This window comes from Colletotrichum jinshuiense, chromosome 3 (genome assembly GCF_051148585.1).
Source record: "Colletotrichum jinshuiense chromosome 3, complete sequence".
In the NCBI taxonomy this organism is placed as follows: Eukaryota; Fungi; Ascomycota; class Sordariomycetes; order Glomerellales; family Glomerellaceae; genus Colletotrichum; species Colletotrichum jinshuiense.
The window spans coordinates 2,998,021-3,015,340 of record NC_139310.1 but is presented as its reverse complement, the minus strand read 5'-3'; the positions used below and the strand labels follow the sequence as shown (position 1 = coordinate 3,015,340).

The 17,320-nt window shown below is 55.1% G+C and overlaps 4 protein-coding genes across 4 annotated transcripts; 2 read left to right on the top strand and 2 right to left on the bottom strand.

The window, feature by feature from the left end:
• Positions 1-141: 141 nt before the first annotated feature.
• Positions 142-1,666, bottom strand: EsH8_III_000838 (cupin-like domain-containing protein; the record flags this gene model as incomplete). Its single annotated transcript, XM_083262563.1, has 4 exons — positions 142-265; positions 337-883; positions 1,144-1,295; positions 1,389-1,666. 4 exons carry the CDS (start codon positions 1,664-1,666, stop codon positions 142-144), a joined length of 1,101 nt encoding a protein of 366 aa, XP_083123050.1.
• A 4,135-nt stretch (positions 1,667-5,801) lies between these two features.
• EsH8_III_000837 (sterol-sensing domain of SREBP cleavage-activation-domain-containing protein) lies at positions 5,802-9,275 on the top strand (the record flags this gene model as incomplete). The annotated part of the gene is made up of 2 exons (XM_083262562.1): positions 5,802-5,833; positions 5,930-9,275. 2 exons carry the CDS (start codon positions 5,802-5,804, stop codon positions 9,273-9,275), a joined length of 3,378 nt encoding a protein of 1,125 aa, XP_083123049.1.
• A 1,251-nt stretch (positions 9,276-10,526) lies between these two features.
• On the bottom strand, positions 10,527-10,727 carry EsH8_III_000836 (uncharacterized protein; the record flags this gene model as incomplete). Its single annotated transcript, XM_083262561.1, has 1 exon — positions 10,527-10,727. One exon carries the CDS (start codon positions 10,725-10,727, stop codon positions 10,527-10,529), a length of 201 nt encoding a protein of 66 aa, XP_083123048.1.
• Positions 10,728-15,919: 5,192 nt separating this feature from the next.
• EsH8_III_000835 (uncharacterized protein) lies at positions 15,920-16,849 on the top strand (the record flags this gene model as incomplete). The annotated part of the gene is made up of 1 exon (XM_083262560.1): positions 15,920-16,849. The coding sequence occupies one exon, from the start codon at positions 15,920-15,922 to the stop codon at positions 16,847-16,849; it is 930 nt and encodes a 309-aa protein (XP_083123047.1).
• Between the last annotated feature and the right edge of the window lie 471 nt (positions 16,850-17,320).

The window sequence follows — 17,320 nt, the reverse complement described above, 5'->3', positions numbered from 1 at the left end:
TCACCTTCTCTAGGTAATCCGGGCGTATATGCGCACACAATGTACATATATGGTGGAGAGTTTCGACGCTAGGATTGAAATGAGTCTCAACCAAGCAGCGAAAGACTGGCTATTTAATATTCAGGCGGCATTCAGCCCTCCTCACCTTGCCTTTTCTGCGGTTGAAGTTGCGGGCGTTGCTGAAGTTGTCGAAGGCTTCTGGAGACTGACATCCCTGACAAAGGCGCTCAACGGGTATAACGGCCCGCTGAAGTCCATGTCATACCTAACGCGATACTTAGTTCTTGGATGACGTACAAGGATAAAGGGCCGACATCTGCATGCGACAAAACTTACCAATAATTGACAGCCAAGACGAATCCTTCTCCGTCATCTGGGCAGGACTGTGAGACCTTGTGGTACCACATGGCCGGGAGGTAGAGCATGTCGCCCGGTTCCAAGGTAACTCGGACAGGCTTGGCAAGTTGTGAGTACGGGGTGGCGTTGACGCCCGGGGCGTCCGGGTCCCACGTCGCAAAGGGGACAGCGTCCGGCGGCGCGGCCTCGTCTCCTCCGCTTTGGACTGCGGTCTCGTCCCCGTCCTCGTCCCGGTCAAGTCCCAGGCGCAAGCCGTCACCTAGGCGGGAGTATGTCGCGGGCGTGAGGGCCTGCTCGTTGACGCAGGGGTGGCAGAGGGGCGGGAGGAGAACGAAGTGCTTGCGGCCGCGAACCTGGACGTATATGTTCTCATAGTTGTCCTTGTGGAGAGCGGTGACGGAGCGGGAGTTTCCGATCCAGAGGTTTATGGCGTCCGGGTCGCGGTCGAGGGCTATGCGGGCGAAGGGGATGGAGGGGGGGACGTGGGCGAACAGGGCTAGGTATTCGTTGCGGAGGTTGTCGTTTTCTTTGGGTTCTGTGTTAGCCTGTTGGTCCGCGACAAGGTTTCATGATCCGAATAGTTGTGTGTATAGGTGTGTGTATGAGATGTGATAAGTTGGCGAGGGGACAGTAGATGAGAGGCTTTTGAGGTTCGAGACAGGGTCGAGGCAGGATCGAGAGGGAGGTTGGAATTATAGAGGATGACGGGGGGGAAGGGACAAGCCAAGCCAGGCTGAGGCCATGGGTGGTATAAGTAAGAGAACCGAGAAAAAGAGGGCGACGCACGAGTCTGGGCATATCGGACTTCTGATTTTGTGTCTTTGGTCTTTTCTTGTTTGATTACGTAGTTAAGAAACTCCTCGAAGTCCTGGTCCTCCTCGTGAGGCTTTGCAAAGACAACCTCTCCGTCATCATGTTCAGTTGGAGCATCGGCGTTCCTGTGTATATCATATCATGTAAGTCGATGGCCATGAGGGGAAAGACTAGGGGCGTGCGTAGCACTCGGGACGGGCGAAGATTTTCTCACTGACCCAAACGGCGTCACGGCGACGTTGACGGTTTGGCCCTTGAAGGCCTGCAGCAAATAGTCCTTGTCCCACGTCTGATTCGATTGCCATGATGAAGCGGCGCCGCGGACGATATATGGAGTGTTGCGGGCGACATATCGCATGAACTCGAGGGGGCTCGGCTCCTCGTGCAGCTCTTCGATATAGGCACTGTTAAGTTCGTTGTAAGTGGTGATGAGCTCGGCCAGAGGGTCTCCTGGGACCGCTGGGGCATCCGAGTTCATGGTCTCCGATTGCAACATATTGTGGCGGTCACACGTGTTGTGGTGATGAGAATGAAAATGGGTGGAGTTGTGGCGGCATGACTAAGACAGGGTGCGATGAGAAGAGGTTTTCGGATATCTGATTTAAAAATAAAAAATAAAAAAGGTACAGCGACGGGCCACCTGAGAGTCCGGGTTCACCAGCCGTCAAAGTGTCAATCGCATTGTGAAGAAAAGGGAGCTATTTATTTCAGCTTTCTCGGCCCCCCCTCTGTCTCTTTAGGTATAAATATATATATACATATGTTTCCAAGTATCAATAGTTGTGCATGAGCCAGCTATCGTGACCTCTGATTTGGGATGTCACACGGTTCCAGTGTTCGCGATGGGCCATCCACAGTCTCAGACTACATGCTCCATCGCATGGGTTCGCGCCGTCCAGCACGTGTGTTGGCGAGCCTCGAAACAGAAGCAGACGGCAGCCGTACCCCGGAAACCAAGAGAAGAAAAAAGACCCTAGAAGAGACAAAAGAAAGAATGCAACTCTCGCGCCGAGGAACACGCGAGCACAAGGGTGCCATTGGGCCCTTGGGGTGCTGAAGAGCTCAAGGGGGTGACTGTGGGACGGGAAGACGAGGGTGGTGCGAACCGCACGGGACGGGGCGGAGCCAATCAGAGAGGCAGCGCGAGTGGGAATCAACTGCGAATGGGCTGACTTTGGCATGAGGTGGGCTGATTATGAGCAGCGAGCAAACACACCGCAATCACACTTGCCGTGGGCGATGGGCCGTGGGAAGCGCTTTATGTTTCTTTCTGCAAGATTGCCCATCGGATTAATTATAGATTAGGTAGATCAGATCTGATGGTGCAGCAAGTGCTTACCATGCAGCTGGGCGGGATTTTTGTATTTATGATGGCCGCCCCTTCCCCCATCCTTTTCTCGAACCTGTGCTGGTGCTGGCGGGCGACTCTCTCCATCGTGAGGTTTACCTCGACGCTGAGCAAGGACGGGACACCACCGCCGCGCCTTTTACACACAAGGCCACTCCCAGTCGCAATGCCCGCAGGCATTCCGCTACAGCACCCGACATGACCCTAAAGGAACGGACTACCCAGCAACCAGCGAGAACCCTCGTCAATGGTGTATTTCTTCATCATTTTGCATTTCATGACAGTCACCCCAACTCCCAATGGGCGATGAAGTGGGCGACCCAGGAGCCGAAAGCAGCAATGTGAAGCCACCGCCACGGATCGGGGTTCGCCACGCGACACGTTACACACGACACATGCTTGGCCGAATCCGCCAGATTGCCCACATTCCAAAACAACCACGATGGTAACTTGGGCCTGTCGCAGCGCCCATCGCGCCCTCGGTTCCAAACGAGCATTTTCGTCTTTATTTTCATTTCCATGTTTTGCCCCTCCCCCTGTTAATCCATCTTTTGTATCGTTACCCTTTTACACCAACAGTTCGGTCCGTCTATGGCAGGACGACAGCTCTAGACATGACACGCCAAGACATGGCTTCGGCTTTGCTTGACCGTGTGCAGCAGAGTACCCAACCCAGGGTTACATGATCTTGATCCCAAGGACCGAGGCAGCATTCATGGTGTGGATGAACTCGGGCCAACACGAGACGCCCCCTTGGGTCTCCCTCCTGTCTTTTCGATTTCCCCAGCCGACTGACTACCTTGCGAGATGCGGCAAGGTAATGGGGGCAGAGCTTGACTTACGCAGGCACACATCCAACATGCATAGACGCCCGGTCCCTTCAGAGGGTTCCATATATTTCCTATTTCCTCCAGGTACCCTAACTTCAAGCGAAGACGAGACAGCAGACAATCCCAAGACACGAAGGAGGGGGCACGACTCAGATACAGCGACTCAGCCAAGAACTGCGCGCCAATGCTCCTCCTACGGCCTGTTTGTTCCTGGTCCATCGATATGCCGTGGCGCACGCACACCAAAAAGCCACCACACGTTCTCAATCATCCGGCTATGGAATGATGGCCGGGACCTCGTGGATGCCAGGATGAGCCGCCCTCTCCAGGATACCTGGGTTCATTCCAGAGGGAACCGAACGAACAACAACAAAGACAGTGTTTGTCTCTCTTTCCCTCGCTTCTGGAATGTCCCCAGGAAAGCATGCCAAGGCTTGGTGTCTGAGACTTGCACATCATCGGCACCTTTGGACAACTAGCTCGAAGCTTCAGTCTCCTCGGGAGACATCAACCATCAGCCATTGGGGGCCACCGTTTGAGGGGTGTGCGTGTCGTGTAGAGGAGAGCAGAGAGAGTTGAAGCACCTACTTCCCTGTCCCAAGCTTCGCATTCATCTCAGGATTCCCCAAGCTCTCTGTTTTGGCTTTACCCCAAAATAGGATATTCCCAAACTACCCCTCCAACCCCAACCTTATTTTTTTTCCTTTCCTTCCAAGCGCATGGAATCTGTTTGGTCTGGATGATTTTTTTTTCTTTCGTTATTTTTAATCTCGTCTCCTTTGGGCCCTGTTTCCTTTGGCTGCCGGGCACGCCACCATCCCTGTCCTTGTTTTATTATCATGGTTTGCTATCATCGCATCCCTTGGTGGGTGCTTGTGTGGTTAAGAGAGACCGAGGGGTTGGCCGTTGCTACTGCTCCTGTTGCATTTACATTGGAAGAAGTCTTCTCAGGGCCTTTGGCTGTCTCACTAGCCTCCAAAGGCTGGCAGACGTTAGCGGCCAGCTTACAGCTGAAGGGGGCTTGGTTTTAGTGAACAATCCTCCTATCAGGCACGCTTGGGCATGCGATGCGACCGGGACGTCTCCAGCTTGGTGACGACGCCAAAACCGCCCCCTGGGCTTAGCTGCTCAGTGGCGCTCTTGCGCGCTCCATGGGTCGAAGGGAAAGCCATCTTCCATTCCCAAGCCCCGTCAACTCCCGAGTCCCCAGAGCAAGTCGCCGCGTAAGGTTGTGTCACCTCTCCCAGACCGGCCCCAGCCCGTCTTTCTGGACCAGGAGAATCTCTTTGGCGCGCTACAAGGGTCCCAGGTCTTGCTGACGTCCATACTCCCCTCGAAGGGTAGTCGTCCCATGTTCCCCGACAAATGCTGCCACCATACGCCATGGCCATCGGCAGGTTCCACCTCCCACAAGCACCCGGCTACCCTACTGCACTACTGTGGCCTGACCTGAGGCATCACCGCTACTGGACTTGAAGTGCGGTATTGTGTGCAGCAGCCAGCAGCCACACACTCTATCTGCAGGGCACACTTGCAACCACGACCGCAAACTCACATCATACCTTCACCTTGTCTCGTCTCTTGTCAGGTCTACAGCTCCCGCTACCTCAACCCCCCTCCCCGTTCCATCCATCGCCTTACCTCCCATCGCCTGCCAAAGGGCGCATCGGCCTTCTTTTTTTTTTTTCCTCTTCCCCCCTCCCCTTTCCCCCAAACGCCTGCGCTTTTCTCCCGCCTTGCCAACTCGGGGTTCGCCTAGAAACCTGTCTCGTTCTTGGCAGCATATTATTCTCCGCATCCCTCCTCGTTTCGACCAAGATTGCACCGCCTGCATCGCATCGCACCACAACGAGCAGAGATAATCATCGGTGTTCCGGCCAGCGTGTTTTTGGCCCAATTGACTTGTCCATCCTCCTGCGACTAACACGTTTCCTACATGGTCCTCCAAGTCTTTGCTCCGAACCAGCGCCGCCGCCTAACAAACTAGACTTGGCCTGCCCCTGTTCTGGCCCCATCGCAAGGTGCCCGCCGCCGTCGTTCCACTACGCAACTCTCCCGACACCCGATCGTCCGACGGACGTGGACCCGACGGACCACGTCCCATTGCCGTCTTCTACCACACAACCTCCTGAGCCGCCCATAACCAACCCCACCTCAAGCGCATTGATTTCAAAAGCTTCCACCCTCCATAATCATTCGTTCCGTCCGCTCCCCGAACCAGCTATCCCCCGGCCCTTCTCCATGTTCGATCATTCAAGCCGCCTTACCTAGCTCACGACCGTTCAGCCGAATCATGAGTGCGACCGGCACCTCTTGCAGGCCCCCGACAACAGTATCCCGTGCAGTCTAACACTGGATGGGTCGCCCTTTCGACTGAGCCGCGTCCGTTCCTGCAACACCATCTGCCTCTTCTGCTGTAGCCGCTGCAAGTCCACTTGCAATCGTCGCCGCAGATGATTTGGTACCTGTTGTATCCTTTACGAGGGTATGGGACACACTTCTTCTCCTCAACGTTGCGGTCGATGCCGCTCGTACCGGCTCGGCCGCATTTACGTGCATGCACTGACTTACTTGCCCCCAGAACGACGGAAGCTCCTGCCCTTGCCCCGAATCACCCTCTCCGCCGAACCTTTGCGCGATACGGAAGATATGCTGCGAGACACGTCGTGACGACCCTCATCATCTCCGTTGCCGTCGCCGCGATCCTTATATACCCGTTTCCTTACCTGTACACCTCCGACTTGAGCAATGGCGCCTCCAACCTGCCCCATCATGTGTGGACTGCTGCGCAGCCGCTCAAGGAGAACAGTACGGAATCCGACGTTATAATGCGCTCCATCTGGGTTCATGGCAGCTACATGAAGGCTTTGGATCGCGACATCTTGCTCGGCGCCCTCGACTTGCAGGACGAACTGCTAGGTCCCACCAAAGACTTTGATCCACGGCGGCCCGTCACGGCCCTTCGTCTCCACGACCCGCACGCAGATCTTGCCCCTCAAGACCGGGATGCATTTCATGTCATCAACGGACTCACCAACCAGTCGTGGTTCTTCCACTCGCCCCTCCAGTACTGGGCATGCTCGGCGGAGCATATATTGGAAGACTCGGATATAGTTTCTACTGTGAATGCGAGGAAAACCCAGCCGACGTCAGTCAACGTCACCCTGAGGCATTCCATTGTCTTCAGTGGGAAGCATTTCGAGGACCGGAAGCTCCTGGCTGCCGATGCTCTCGTCATCACTTTGATTCACCTGCGGGATTCCCCGGTTGGTCGCCAATGGGAGAGAAAGGCCGAGGCACTTGCTGCACGCATGAAGGATAAGTGGACCGCCTATCCTGCCGACGGCAAAAGCATGTCCAGCCAGTTGTACGAGTTCCAGTTCATGCCCATCTCCATGCAAGACACGGTCATTTTGGCCCTCGCATACGGCTTGGCGTCGCTCTACTTCCTGTTCAGCCTCTCCAAGTTGAGAGCGGTCAAGTCCAAGTTCGGGTTAATGGTCACCGTCTTCGCGCAGATTGTCGTCTCCATCATGTCCAGTTTTACGGTATGCGCCATCTTCCGGGTCGATCTGTCAGGGATACCGCAAGCGGCATATCCCGTCGTGGTCCTCTCCATGAGCCTCGAGAACATTTTCAGGCTCATCAACGCCGTCATTACGACTCCCTCGGAAAACACCACGAGCAGTCGAATTAGCCGCGCATTCGGAGAAACAGCACATGTTGCGCTGGCTAGTTCGGCACAGAACGTGCTCATTCTCTGGGGCCTGTCCAAGATGGTCTCCCCCGGCGTGTCCGCGTTTTGCACTTTTGTGGCCGTCTCTATTGTCTTCGATTTCTTCTACCTATCTACCTTTTTCTTGGCGGTCCTCAGCGTTGACGTGCGTCGAACAGAGCTTAGTGACGCCCTTGCCAAAGCCTCACTGAAGAACAACAAATACGGGCAGGAGCGGCCGCTCAAGAGGAGCTGGCTGGAGGCAATGCTACAGGGCAAAATCGCCCTGTCTACCCGCATCGCTGGCACCGTCATCATGATCACCTTTGTTCTGATTGCTCAGTGGCATTTCTTCGAAAACCACACCTTCATCCGGCTCCTACGCGGGTTATTCAGGGTTTCCAGAGACACTGTCAACTTCACTCAGTCGAAAAGCTCGTTGCTTGTCGATATCCACCAAGCACGAAGCCCAACATCTTGGCTCCGCCTCCAAGACCACGAAAGCGCCCGTGAGGTCATCAACGTCATCAAGCCAAAGTCTCACAGCTACATTGCTCGGGTATATGATCCTCTGGTGTTCGTCCTCAATGGCGCCGACCGCACACCCCGCGTCCCTGAACGTCCGCTGTTGCCGGCTCTGTACGACTTCATCGACCATCACCTGAAGCACTTCCTCGTTACTGTACTGTTCATCCTCTCTGCCGTGCGTCTTCTCATGAACTATCTTCTGTGGGGAAGTGATGCCGAATCGAGGCGCAACGACGATATTGGCGACCAACCACTCTTGGCGATTGATTCTTTACCAGAAGCCCACTCTCTGGACGTTGTCCTCATGTCTTCTTCCTACGATGGGCATGTCATTTCAGTTGGCCTTGATCGCGCGGTCCGGGTCTGGGATGTCCGGTCGGGGAGGGACTACTCATTGGCTGACATTGAGCCGACCCCCGGAAACCCCTTCCCGATTCTGGCAATTGCTGTGGACAAGACGTCAACCTGGCTGGCCTTGTTGTCTTCTCGCAAGGTCTTTCTATGGAACCTGGTAGAGCACCGTTGGGGTCAATCGGTCCCGGTTGAACTGCATGGTCAGAAGCCCGAAGGGTTCTTCTTCGGCACTCCGACTGCTGACTTTGCGAGCCCGCTTGTCGTTGTGCGAAGGAACGGCACGATGACCCAGGTTATTCCCGGGATGAGAGAGCCCATGGAATTCACGATATGCAAGAGCCCCTTGATCTCGGTTCGGCCACTTGTGCAGAAGATCGCACCGCACGGTGCCTCCCAGCTGTCAATATTGACAGCATCGAGAAAAGGCTGTATTCACGTCGCAACCCACCAGGAAGACGACACTTGGGATTCGCAAAGCCTCGATATTCACTCTGTTGAAGACCGAGACGCGCATCAGGTCGTGCCGCTCTCGGCCCTCGGTTCGTTCCTGATAGCCAGGTCCCAAACAGTGGATCTTGTCGACGCAAAAACCAACAGCCTTCTTCACACGTTCCAGACCGAGCCTATTCAACCCCGCTCGTTGAGATGTTTTCACTCCTCGCGACGGAAACCCCAGTGTGGATCGGTCGGTCTTGTGTCGTTTGGTATCGCATACAACCATGCGCAATCGGGCGACTGCATCATCCAAACCTATTCATGTAAGGAGGAAGGGGATGTCATTTGCTTTCGCAACGCGAACCTTCCGCCCAGTCGCAGCTGCAGCATATGGCCCGACACGATCGAGTCGAAGCGTCAAATCCGCAATCCGGGCACGTGGGAGGCATTGCCCAATGGTTTCCTTGTGGGTGTCCGGAAAGAAGTCAACGACGGTGGATCGAGCAGTGGCGAGTCGTCTCCGACGTCCACCGGGGGCCTCCGGCGCAGGATATACCAACGGCAAGACAAGCGGCCCAGCAAATCTCAGGACAACTGGGAGGTCTGGGTGGCTTCGCAAATGGGGACAGAGGAGATGTATGAGACGACGCCGCTTTACTCGGACTACGAGATGGGGTCCCACCTCATCATCTCCGAACTGGGCCCGATGGTCAAGGTGGGCACGGCGTCAGTGGCGGTTGGTTTCGGGAATATAATCAAACTCATCACGGTTGGGCATCAGCATTTCGAGGATCTGGCCGAGGGCGAGACCGGGGAGTCTCTTCACATTGGCAGCCGGCGACGGAAACCGGCGTCTGTCACGCATGCCCGTATGAATATTCCGTCGTGGATATAAAGGGGAACAAAAAAACAGCGGGAAGTCGCATGTTTCGAGCAGTGGTTGATTTTTAACGGAAGGCCTACTTCTTTTTTCCCTTTTTTCCCCCTCTTTTTCTTCTTTTTATATACCCAGGATCGACAACGGAGTTGGGATTTTACTCGAATTCTACCCTTTTAGCTATATATATATATATAGTCGAGATGATCTTCCCCTGTCAAAGGGCGACGACAGAATTATAAGATTCCACATTTCTGCATGATATGTTCAAGTCCTATGGTGACGGACACGGCCTATGTGCAGCCCACCGCATCACCCCTCTGCGCCACCTCACGATGAGGCCGAGGCTGGTTCGCCTAGCCAGCGTTTGAGCTTTGATTTTCCTTTTCAATCTGGTACGTTCACCTCGGGCGTGGCTGGCTACTCGACGTACCCTCCATACTCTTGCGAGCTGAAGCACGATCCTTTCGGGAAATGCATCAAGAGAACAGCATTGATTGTGGCGAGCATGGAGACGGATGTTTCTCTGCGTCATTCCCTGGTCCGTCTTTTCTCCCATTCCAAAGCCATTCTCGACAGACTACACTGATTATCGTACACAAGACTAGACATCCCTCAGCCGACGGGTCCTCGGCAAAGCCAATCTTTCAACCTCGCTCGAGTACATATCCCGGAGGCAGTCTGATGCGATGTAGCTTACTAGTTTACAGTGCCCTGTTTGCATTTGTTTACCGCCGCCTCGACTGGATGACCCCGCGCTGCTAATCCGCGCCTCCCCCCGTTGGGTACCCCTTCCTCCGCCTCGCCTATGCTCTAGATGGGAAAGTTTGTAACCATCCGCCAGGTCGGGTTTCATAATCACAACACTTCAAAAGCACGAGATGATCACCACCCGTCGTGGTTGCGCGAGGGCGATGGGGGTGGCGGTGAGAATCCTCGTGAGAGTCTTGCGACGCCATGCGCGGTGGGAACTGCTAGGCCAGCTTGCTTTGATTCCGCCGTGAAGGCGACGTCCCCCCTCGCTCCCAAGACGCCAGAACACCCCGTCCAATATCCGTCTAGAGGTCGGAGAGCCATCCAGGCCGCTCCGAGTTTCCCTGTTGCCCAAGATAAGCGCAACACCAAAAGAAATACAAAAAGAAACAGAAAAAAAAAAAGGACAAAAGGTTGTTGTTGCTGTCATCGTGGCCGCTGGGCTCCCCAGCTCGACGCCCGAACGGTCATGAGCGCGCGGCTGCTGGTCCGGCCAGGGACGTTCTCGGAGTCGGGTCACTGGTATCGCGGACGACGGCAGGGATAGCGGTCGGGGAACCAGGTCAAGCACTCCTCGCAGGCGTCGTCGAGGCGGATGGTCTGCCAGACCTGGCGTTTGGCGCAGGGCTTCTGGATGAGGCTGGCGGGCTGACAGAAGCGGGCAAAGGTGAAGGAGTGGTGCTTGCACGTGAAGGCGTGGGCGTAGTACTGGCACATGTTTGGACCAGGGCCGGACGACGTTGGCGGGCGAGAAGGCTGGAGGCAACTTTGTGGTGGGATGTGATGTGATGTGCTGTGAAGCAAAAGAGTGTTGGAAAAGCGCAGTTGGGGTTCACGGACGAGAAGACTGTGCCCCAAAGCTGGCTCTTGTTTATTGAGAGGCTTCGTAATGTCTAGGAATATACAGTTGCCCCAGTTGGTATTGCCGGTTATATCATGTCACTCGGCCCGAGTATGAGGTATGATATGCTCGTAATGGATAGAAAAGATTGGATGTGCTCAGCTCGTGATGTTGGACAGAGAGGCCGTGTTCCCAAAAGGATAAGGGGAAGCAATCAGGACGTAAGAAACGAATGTAAGTATGCCGCTGAAAGAAGGTACTTAGAGAATCATCTACGGCTTCGAGTCGAAAGACGCTGGCCAAACGGCCTGTATTTGTAGCATCTTTCTGGCATGCTTTTCGGTCAGATCCGTTGTTCTTGTTGGGCACCAAGTAGAGAGGAGGATGCGGCGTCACTTCGACCCTACCGGCAGCGCCGTTTGAGAAGCTGTCGAAAGCCATCTCCCCTTGCGGCACTCGAGCCGGCGTCGGGGGACACGAGACAACCCAATGGGATGCGTGCCATACCGAAGCGCCGACAGCTTGCAGTCTGGTGCAGTGCCGGAAGCTGCATCGTCCCGCTCCGGGACAAACGGTGGTTGACTTGGCCAGGAACCAAGACATTTGTTCTGGAGCCGGCCGGGCTTGCGTTCGTTTTGAAAGTATATGGCCTGCCAGGAGGGTATCTACTTCGCATACCGTTCATCCAGCATCCTGGGCCTGACGGCTGACATTGGTGTTGGAATGGTTCACGAACGCGCAGGCCATGACTTGCCCGACGGCGCCGTGACGTCTTCGGATAGTTCGGGTAGTGGTGTGCAAGTTGACTCGACCGAGGGGCGAGGAGGTTGCTCGACCGGCTTCAAGGGAAATCTCATCCAGCGCTGGGCTCGATTGTGATAGATAGGGCTGCAGTCCTTGATCTCGGTCCCGCCGTATGACGGGAGATAGTTGTCTGGGCCAAGGTCGACTACGAATCAATGAGATGACGGGATCACGGGTAGCACAGGACAGTGGCGGAGCACGACGTTGGGGCTGGTGGAAAGTATGGCCGCTTCACTTGCGTTGACAACGCATGCCGAAGGATGCGTCTGTGCTGCGACCTTGACGGCTACATCAATGGCAAGCATACATGTAGTCGTGTCAGCGAGCTGCAATGCGAAGGCAGGCTGGTTGTCGTCAATGCCCGGGAATCACCCGGTCCACATGTCAGCCCTCGCTCAATGTCTTCGCAGCGTTTCTTGGTAAAACAACCACATCCTGGCAGGACGAACCAAGTAGGACGGAGGAGGATCCATCAAGAGGCAAGAAATCGTTCGTGCTGTCGTAGGCATGATGACGGAAGGGACAGAGCCGCAAGCATCCGGTACACGGCTCCTCACCGCCAGTTTCAAGAGTACCTGTTTGTGGCCACTGCCCACTCCTGCGGACGTCAGGTCGTGCTTCAAGTTCAAACAACGAGGGTTGCCGGGAATCCAACAAGGAGGGGCGTCATCCAGCGAAGAATCATTTCGGCTGGGATGGGATGGGAGGGGGATGGCCGCATATATGACGGCCAAGCGGGAGGGAGGCTGGCAGACAGTGGATCGTAGGCCGGTTTGATTCACCACAACGCATGAATGAATGTCCCAAGGAACTCTTCGAATCGACGTGGGAGCACCTGGGTAAGCTAGTGAGCCCTGCTGGCCCTCCCTCGGGCATGCGAATGAAAGAGCTTCGTCGGGCGCCGGTGCGCTGGCGTGGCGTAGCAACAAGACTGTTTTCTTGGTGAGATGGTGTTAGGACGTGCAATTGTTGGGCGTGTCGAGGCAATTGAGTGATGCGCTGGCACCATTGGGCCTTCAGGAGACCCGTGCAGGACGTTGGCGATCGCGCCTGAGATCAGAGGGACTCGAGAGCTCAGTGGAAGCGAAAATGAGGTGGCTGGGATGCAGAGAGTTGAGCGCAAAAGAACGTCTTCCCTGCTTTGAGAAAGCACGCCGCCTCCCGTTGGCCAGATCAGAGTGTGTTCTGCGCTAGAACAGGAGAGGACTAGTACGGTACCGGGTCGCCGCGAAACAGGGGCCACTTCCAGGAATTAGGCGGGCCACTCAAGCGGTACGTATCGGTTTCGCGGGAGTACCGAGGAGCACAAATTATTCCACGACGGACGACTTGTGCCATTCCATCCACTTGTCCTCGTACAAGCCACTTGTGCAACCTGCATCGGTGAATACACCACGCTTTTTAAGCAGCGTTTGTTTCGGAAGGTGGGCTGGGTGTTCTGAAACCCCCAGACAGACCAGGGTGACTGTCGCACGGGGTATCCGTTTGATGCTCGAGGACGACGGGACAGATGCTCGACAGTTGACATCGGACCCCTCACGCCACTCGAATAGTAGGCAGGCGTCAATCATTGTAAGAGCACGGCCAAAGAAAGCTAGGCTTTCCTGGGGGGGCATATGAACGACATCAGTTCGTTGGCTGCGGGCCATGAGAGTGCAGTGCGTGCGTCCGTCTGTGTGGGCGCATGGCGACTTTCAGATTGATGGCAGAGACATGTTTGACACGGATAGAGAAGGAAACATGTCAGCAACCGAGGCGTCCTTGTGGGCGTCAAGCGAGATGGCAGCTCCCGTGTCTCGGTCCTGCATGAGAGGGAGGGAGGGAGCTTTGGATGAGCTTCTTGAAACTGATTGCGCATGGAATTTGGAGTATGGCCATTGTCGCCGTTGTCGCCATGATCGCGAGTATCCTAATGATGGCTCGAGGCAGAATCGCCTAGTCTGCTTACTCTATGTCAAGCCCGTTGTTCTATGGCCGATGGCTTCTACATCGGCTGTCGGCTTGTCTCGGGCGTGGTCCCGCGCGTCAAAACGAAGGGCGCCGCGTTCTGGTGTCTCGGCGTCAACGCTCCTCCAAAGCATCTAAAAGGTTCGGATGAAGCAGATCGTGGAGCAGTCATGTGGGAAAGATGAGATGGCAGGTGGCGATGGGCGGCTGCGGATGGGCAAACATGATGGACGAACGAGAAGATACCAGCACGGGGAGTGGCCTGGAAATGGGCATATGCCGACGGTGGACGTGAGAGCGGGCAAGGGACAAGGAAGGATTCCGTCTTCACTCCCACCTTGGTGGTGTCTCTACCATCATGCTGGGGGCCTGGGGCGATGCCACCAGAAGCGGGCCCCAGGGTCCCATTTTAGCGCACCTTCCTTACCCCCCGTGTCCCCGTCCCAGTCGGCGGGAAACGGTGCCTGTGCTTGCTGCCGACGTGCTAGCCTTGTCTTTATTCCGTGCAGCTCCAGCTCCAGCTCCAGCTCCAGTCCCAGTTACAGCTAGCTCTTCCCAGTCCAAGCTCCAGCTCCAGGCAAACTTTTTGGCGTTTCTTCTTCCTCTTCTTAGTAGCCTCCCTTACGATTACCTCGCCAGTCATTGATTGCTGGGCCTCAATTCCAAGGTACTTAGTTACTTCCCTCCTTCCTCTGTCCATCTATCTCATCTTCCCTTTGGCTTTGCTGTCTTTCCCAGCCCCCGGCCTTTCCAAGCTGATGCCACTGGCTACTATATTCGTATCTATCTTCGATCAATTCCTCCATTTTCTCCCAATCTAACCTTTGCTCTTGACGCTTGTGCTCAGCTTATCCCCCCTCCCACATCAATTTACTCCCCCGTTGACACGGTGCGCGCGGCGCGTGTCGTTTCCCGAGAGCCATTTGGACAACTCATCTTGCAGCATCTGGCCCCCTCCACCCAACCTACAACGCCCGACTTAATTCGCTGTTTTCCGTCCCTGTACGACATCACTTGCGACCGCCGCCGCTGCTCCCACTTCATCTCATCTCATCTCATCTCATCGAGACCCAACCCAAGTATCCGTATCCGTACGTACACCCACGCCCTATCGCAACCACTCGCTGGGCCCATCCCTCCGTCCACCTGTGTCGGTACCCAGAAAGCGCCTCTATTCCCAGCCGGCCTCGGCTTCCAGGCTCCACGGCCAGACCGCAGCTGCTCTCTCGCAGAGGCCCACACTCGTTCATGCACAATACCACCACACGCCCCAGTCCCTCCTGCGTCTGTGTCTGCAACTCTCCTTTAGGGCACATATAACCTGCAGCTACCTACATTACCTTACATTACATTACATCGCCTGAACCCATATCCAAAACTCACTTGCCTGCGCCGCTGCTGATTCTCGACTCGTCCTCGGCCGCACTCGAGATGCCCTCATAATTAAAACTCGATCACAGCGCCTCGTCCCACCCCAATTCGACGACCGCAACTGCTGCTGGCCGTGTAATTCCCTCTTTGCCTACTTTCTCTATTACTGCCCCCGTATTGAAGGCTGCTGGCTCTTATAATCCGACCCCCGCAGCCACGCTTATTCTCACCGCCTTCTTCCCTACACGGCTTTGCCTCTGACGCTCGTTCATTCTTCCAGGGATTGCCCTCGCAGTCCAATTGACGCCTCCGGCTCACTTGCAATTGCCTTCGAAAAAGGCCCTCTCGACGACAACTCGCCCGATTGACAACCGACGTCGCAATGCCATCTGCGAGAATAGGCCGCCCCGTAGTCGTCTCCTCACCTCAGCCTCAGTCCATTCTGTCGTTTTGCTAGTCGCCATTTGTGCCGAGCAGCTCACATCCGTCTCCCCCAATTGGTTCCCTCACTTAATACTCACTGTAATGTATTATACCCGTGAGTATTCCTCCCAATATCTTACTTGGTGCCCCGTTTGCCCGTATTGACCTAAACCAGTCTCGTAATTAGGTCAAACACAACATCATCAACGACCCAACCCGGATTTTTCATTGCTGAGCAGGCCCGTCACCGTCACTCAGGCTCCTGAGCTTATTTCGCACTCATCATTCCCACTCCGGCTCATATTTTTCTTATTAGCCGCGTGGCACTCATCGTTCCCAGTCGCTGCTCGCCTTTCTCGTTCAGCGCCCAGAAGAGTCACGAAGGTCTTCCGTTGACATTCGGTCAATCGCTTGCCTCATCTCAGATTCACTACGATTGACACATCGACGACATCATCTGGCACTGACGGACACAATCTCCTTCCGGCTATCTCGTACACGATATCGCATCGTACTCACCTCAATGGCTTCCTCCGAGGTAGATCAGAAGTTCCTCGGCAAGTGGGCTAAAACTGTTGAGACGGACAACCCTCTGTTGTCCTCGATGCTCTACAAGATACTCGGACTCTCTCTCAGCCTGGCAGAGAAGCTCGTTACAGCGAAGAAACAGCACCGACCCGATGCCGCCCGTACCCCTCAGTCTCTCGATCTCGTCTTCCACATCATTTGGCTTTCCCGGGAGGGCCTAGTCATGCTCCAGCAGTATGTCATCCCCATGGTGGGCAATCACACAGAGCTTCGGGTGTTGGCGTACAAATTGCGGGCATCATTTTACCACATATTCGTTCTGTTCCACAACAAACCTGCCGTTTCTACCATAGGTATCTCGACCCCGGACACCATGGCCGGATTTACTCCGCTAAAACTCGACAAAGGAAAGGGCATCGCAAGAGAGGAATGGAACTCGTCACAAGGTTCAATACAGCCCACGCACGCCCTCGAAGGTGGCCCGGTAAACCCTCCACCAGGGTTTGCTCCCCGAAGCAGCTCAGACCCTCCAGCCGCCTTTCTCGAGCCCTCCAGGGACTTCCTCCCCGAGGCCCACAAGTATTTCCAGGAAGCCATCGCTTTGGCTGACCAACATCTCTGGGGCTCACACTCCTTGCGACTCTCTGCGAAGACGGAGTATGCCGCATTCCTTTATGATTGTGTACACGACACCGACAGGAGTCGCAAGCTTGCCAAAGACACCATCTCGGAGGTCTACGAGGCGACGGAGGGCATGGACGATGATATGTTTTCCGATGCCTGCGAGCTGGTCACCGTCTTGGGGAAAATGATGAAGCGAGGTTTGGGTTCCAGCAACAACACCCCCGGGAGCCAAGGAGCCAGCCCTAGCCCGGCTGCACCGCCAGGGACCACCATGGCACCCGGCATGGAGAATCCTATTTGAACGGACACTCACCATCACGGCGTCGAATTCACCCTTATCACTAAAGTTATACATTATCCCTCTTGCGTCGGACTAACGGTTTGGTCCAAGCAAGTGGCTGGAGGGTGTCAATGAAGATGACGCTTTTAATGCCTCACGGAAGACATCTTGCTAATAAAAATAATAAAAAAGGCGACAAACAAAGACGCCCAATTCAAAGGCACAAAGGCTGCCATCGCACATCCGCGGAGTTTTGGTCTCATAAACGAGCTTGATCCTCGTGACTTCAGACTTCGATGTACAAATTTCCGGCTCTTACCAAAAGTCACCAGCCACGGGGCTGTTCTACGACGGAGTTGGGATGATTCGTTGAAAAAGACGATCCCACTTTTCCCGGCATAATACTTTCTGTCCCTTCCAGGCAGCATTTTTAGCGGCGCATTGGGCTACACATAATAGCATAGCGAGCTCTTGGTGATTTCTGAGGCTCCA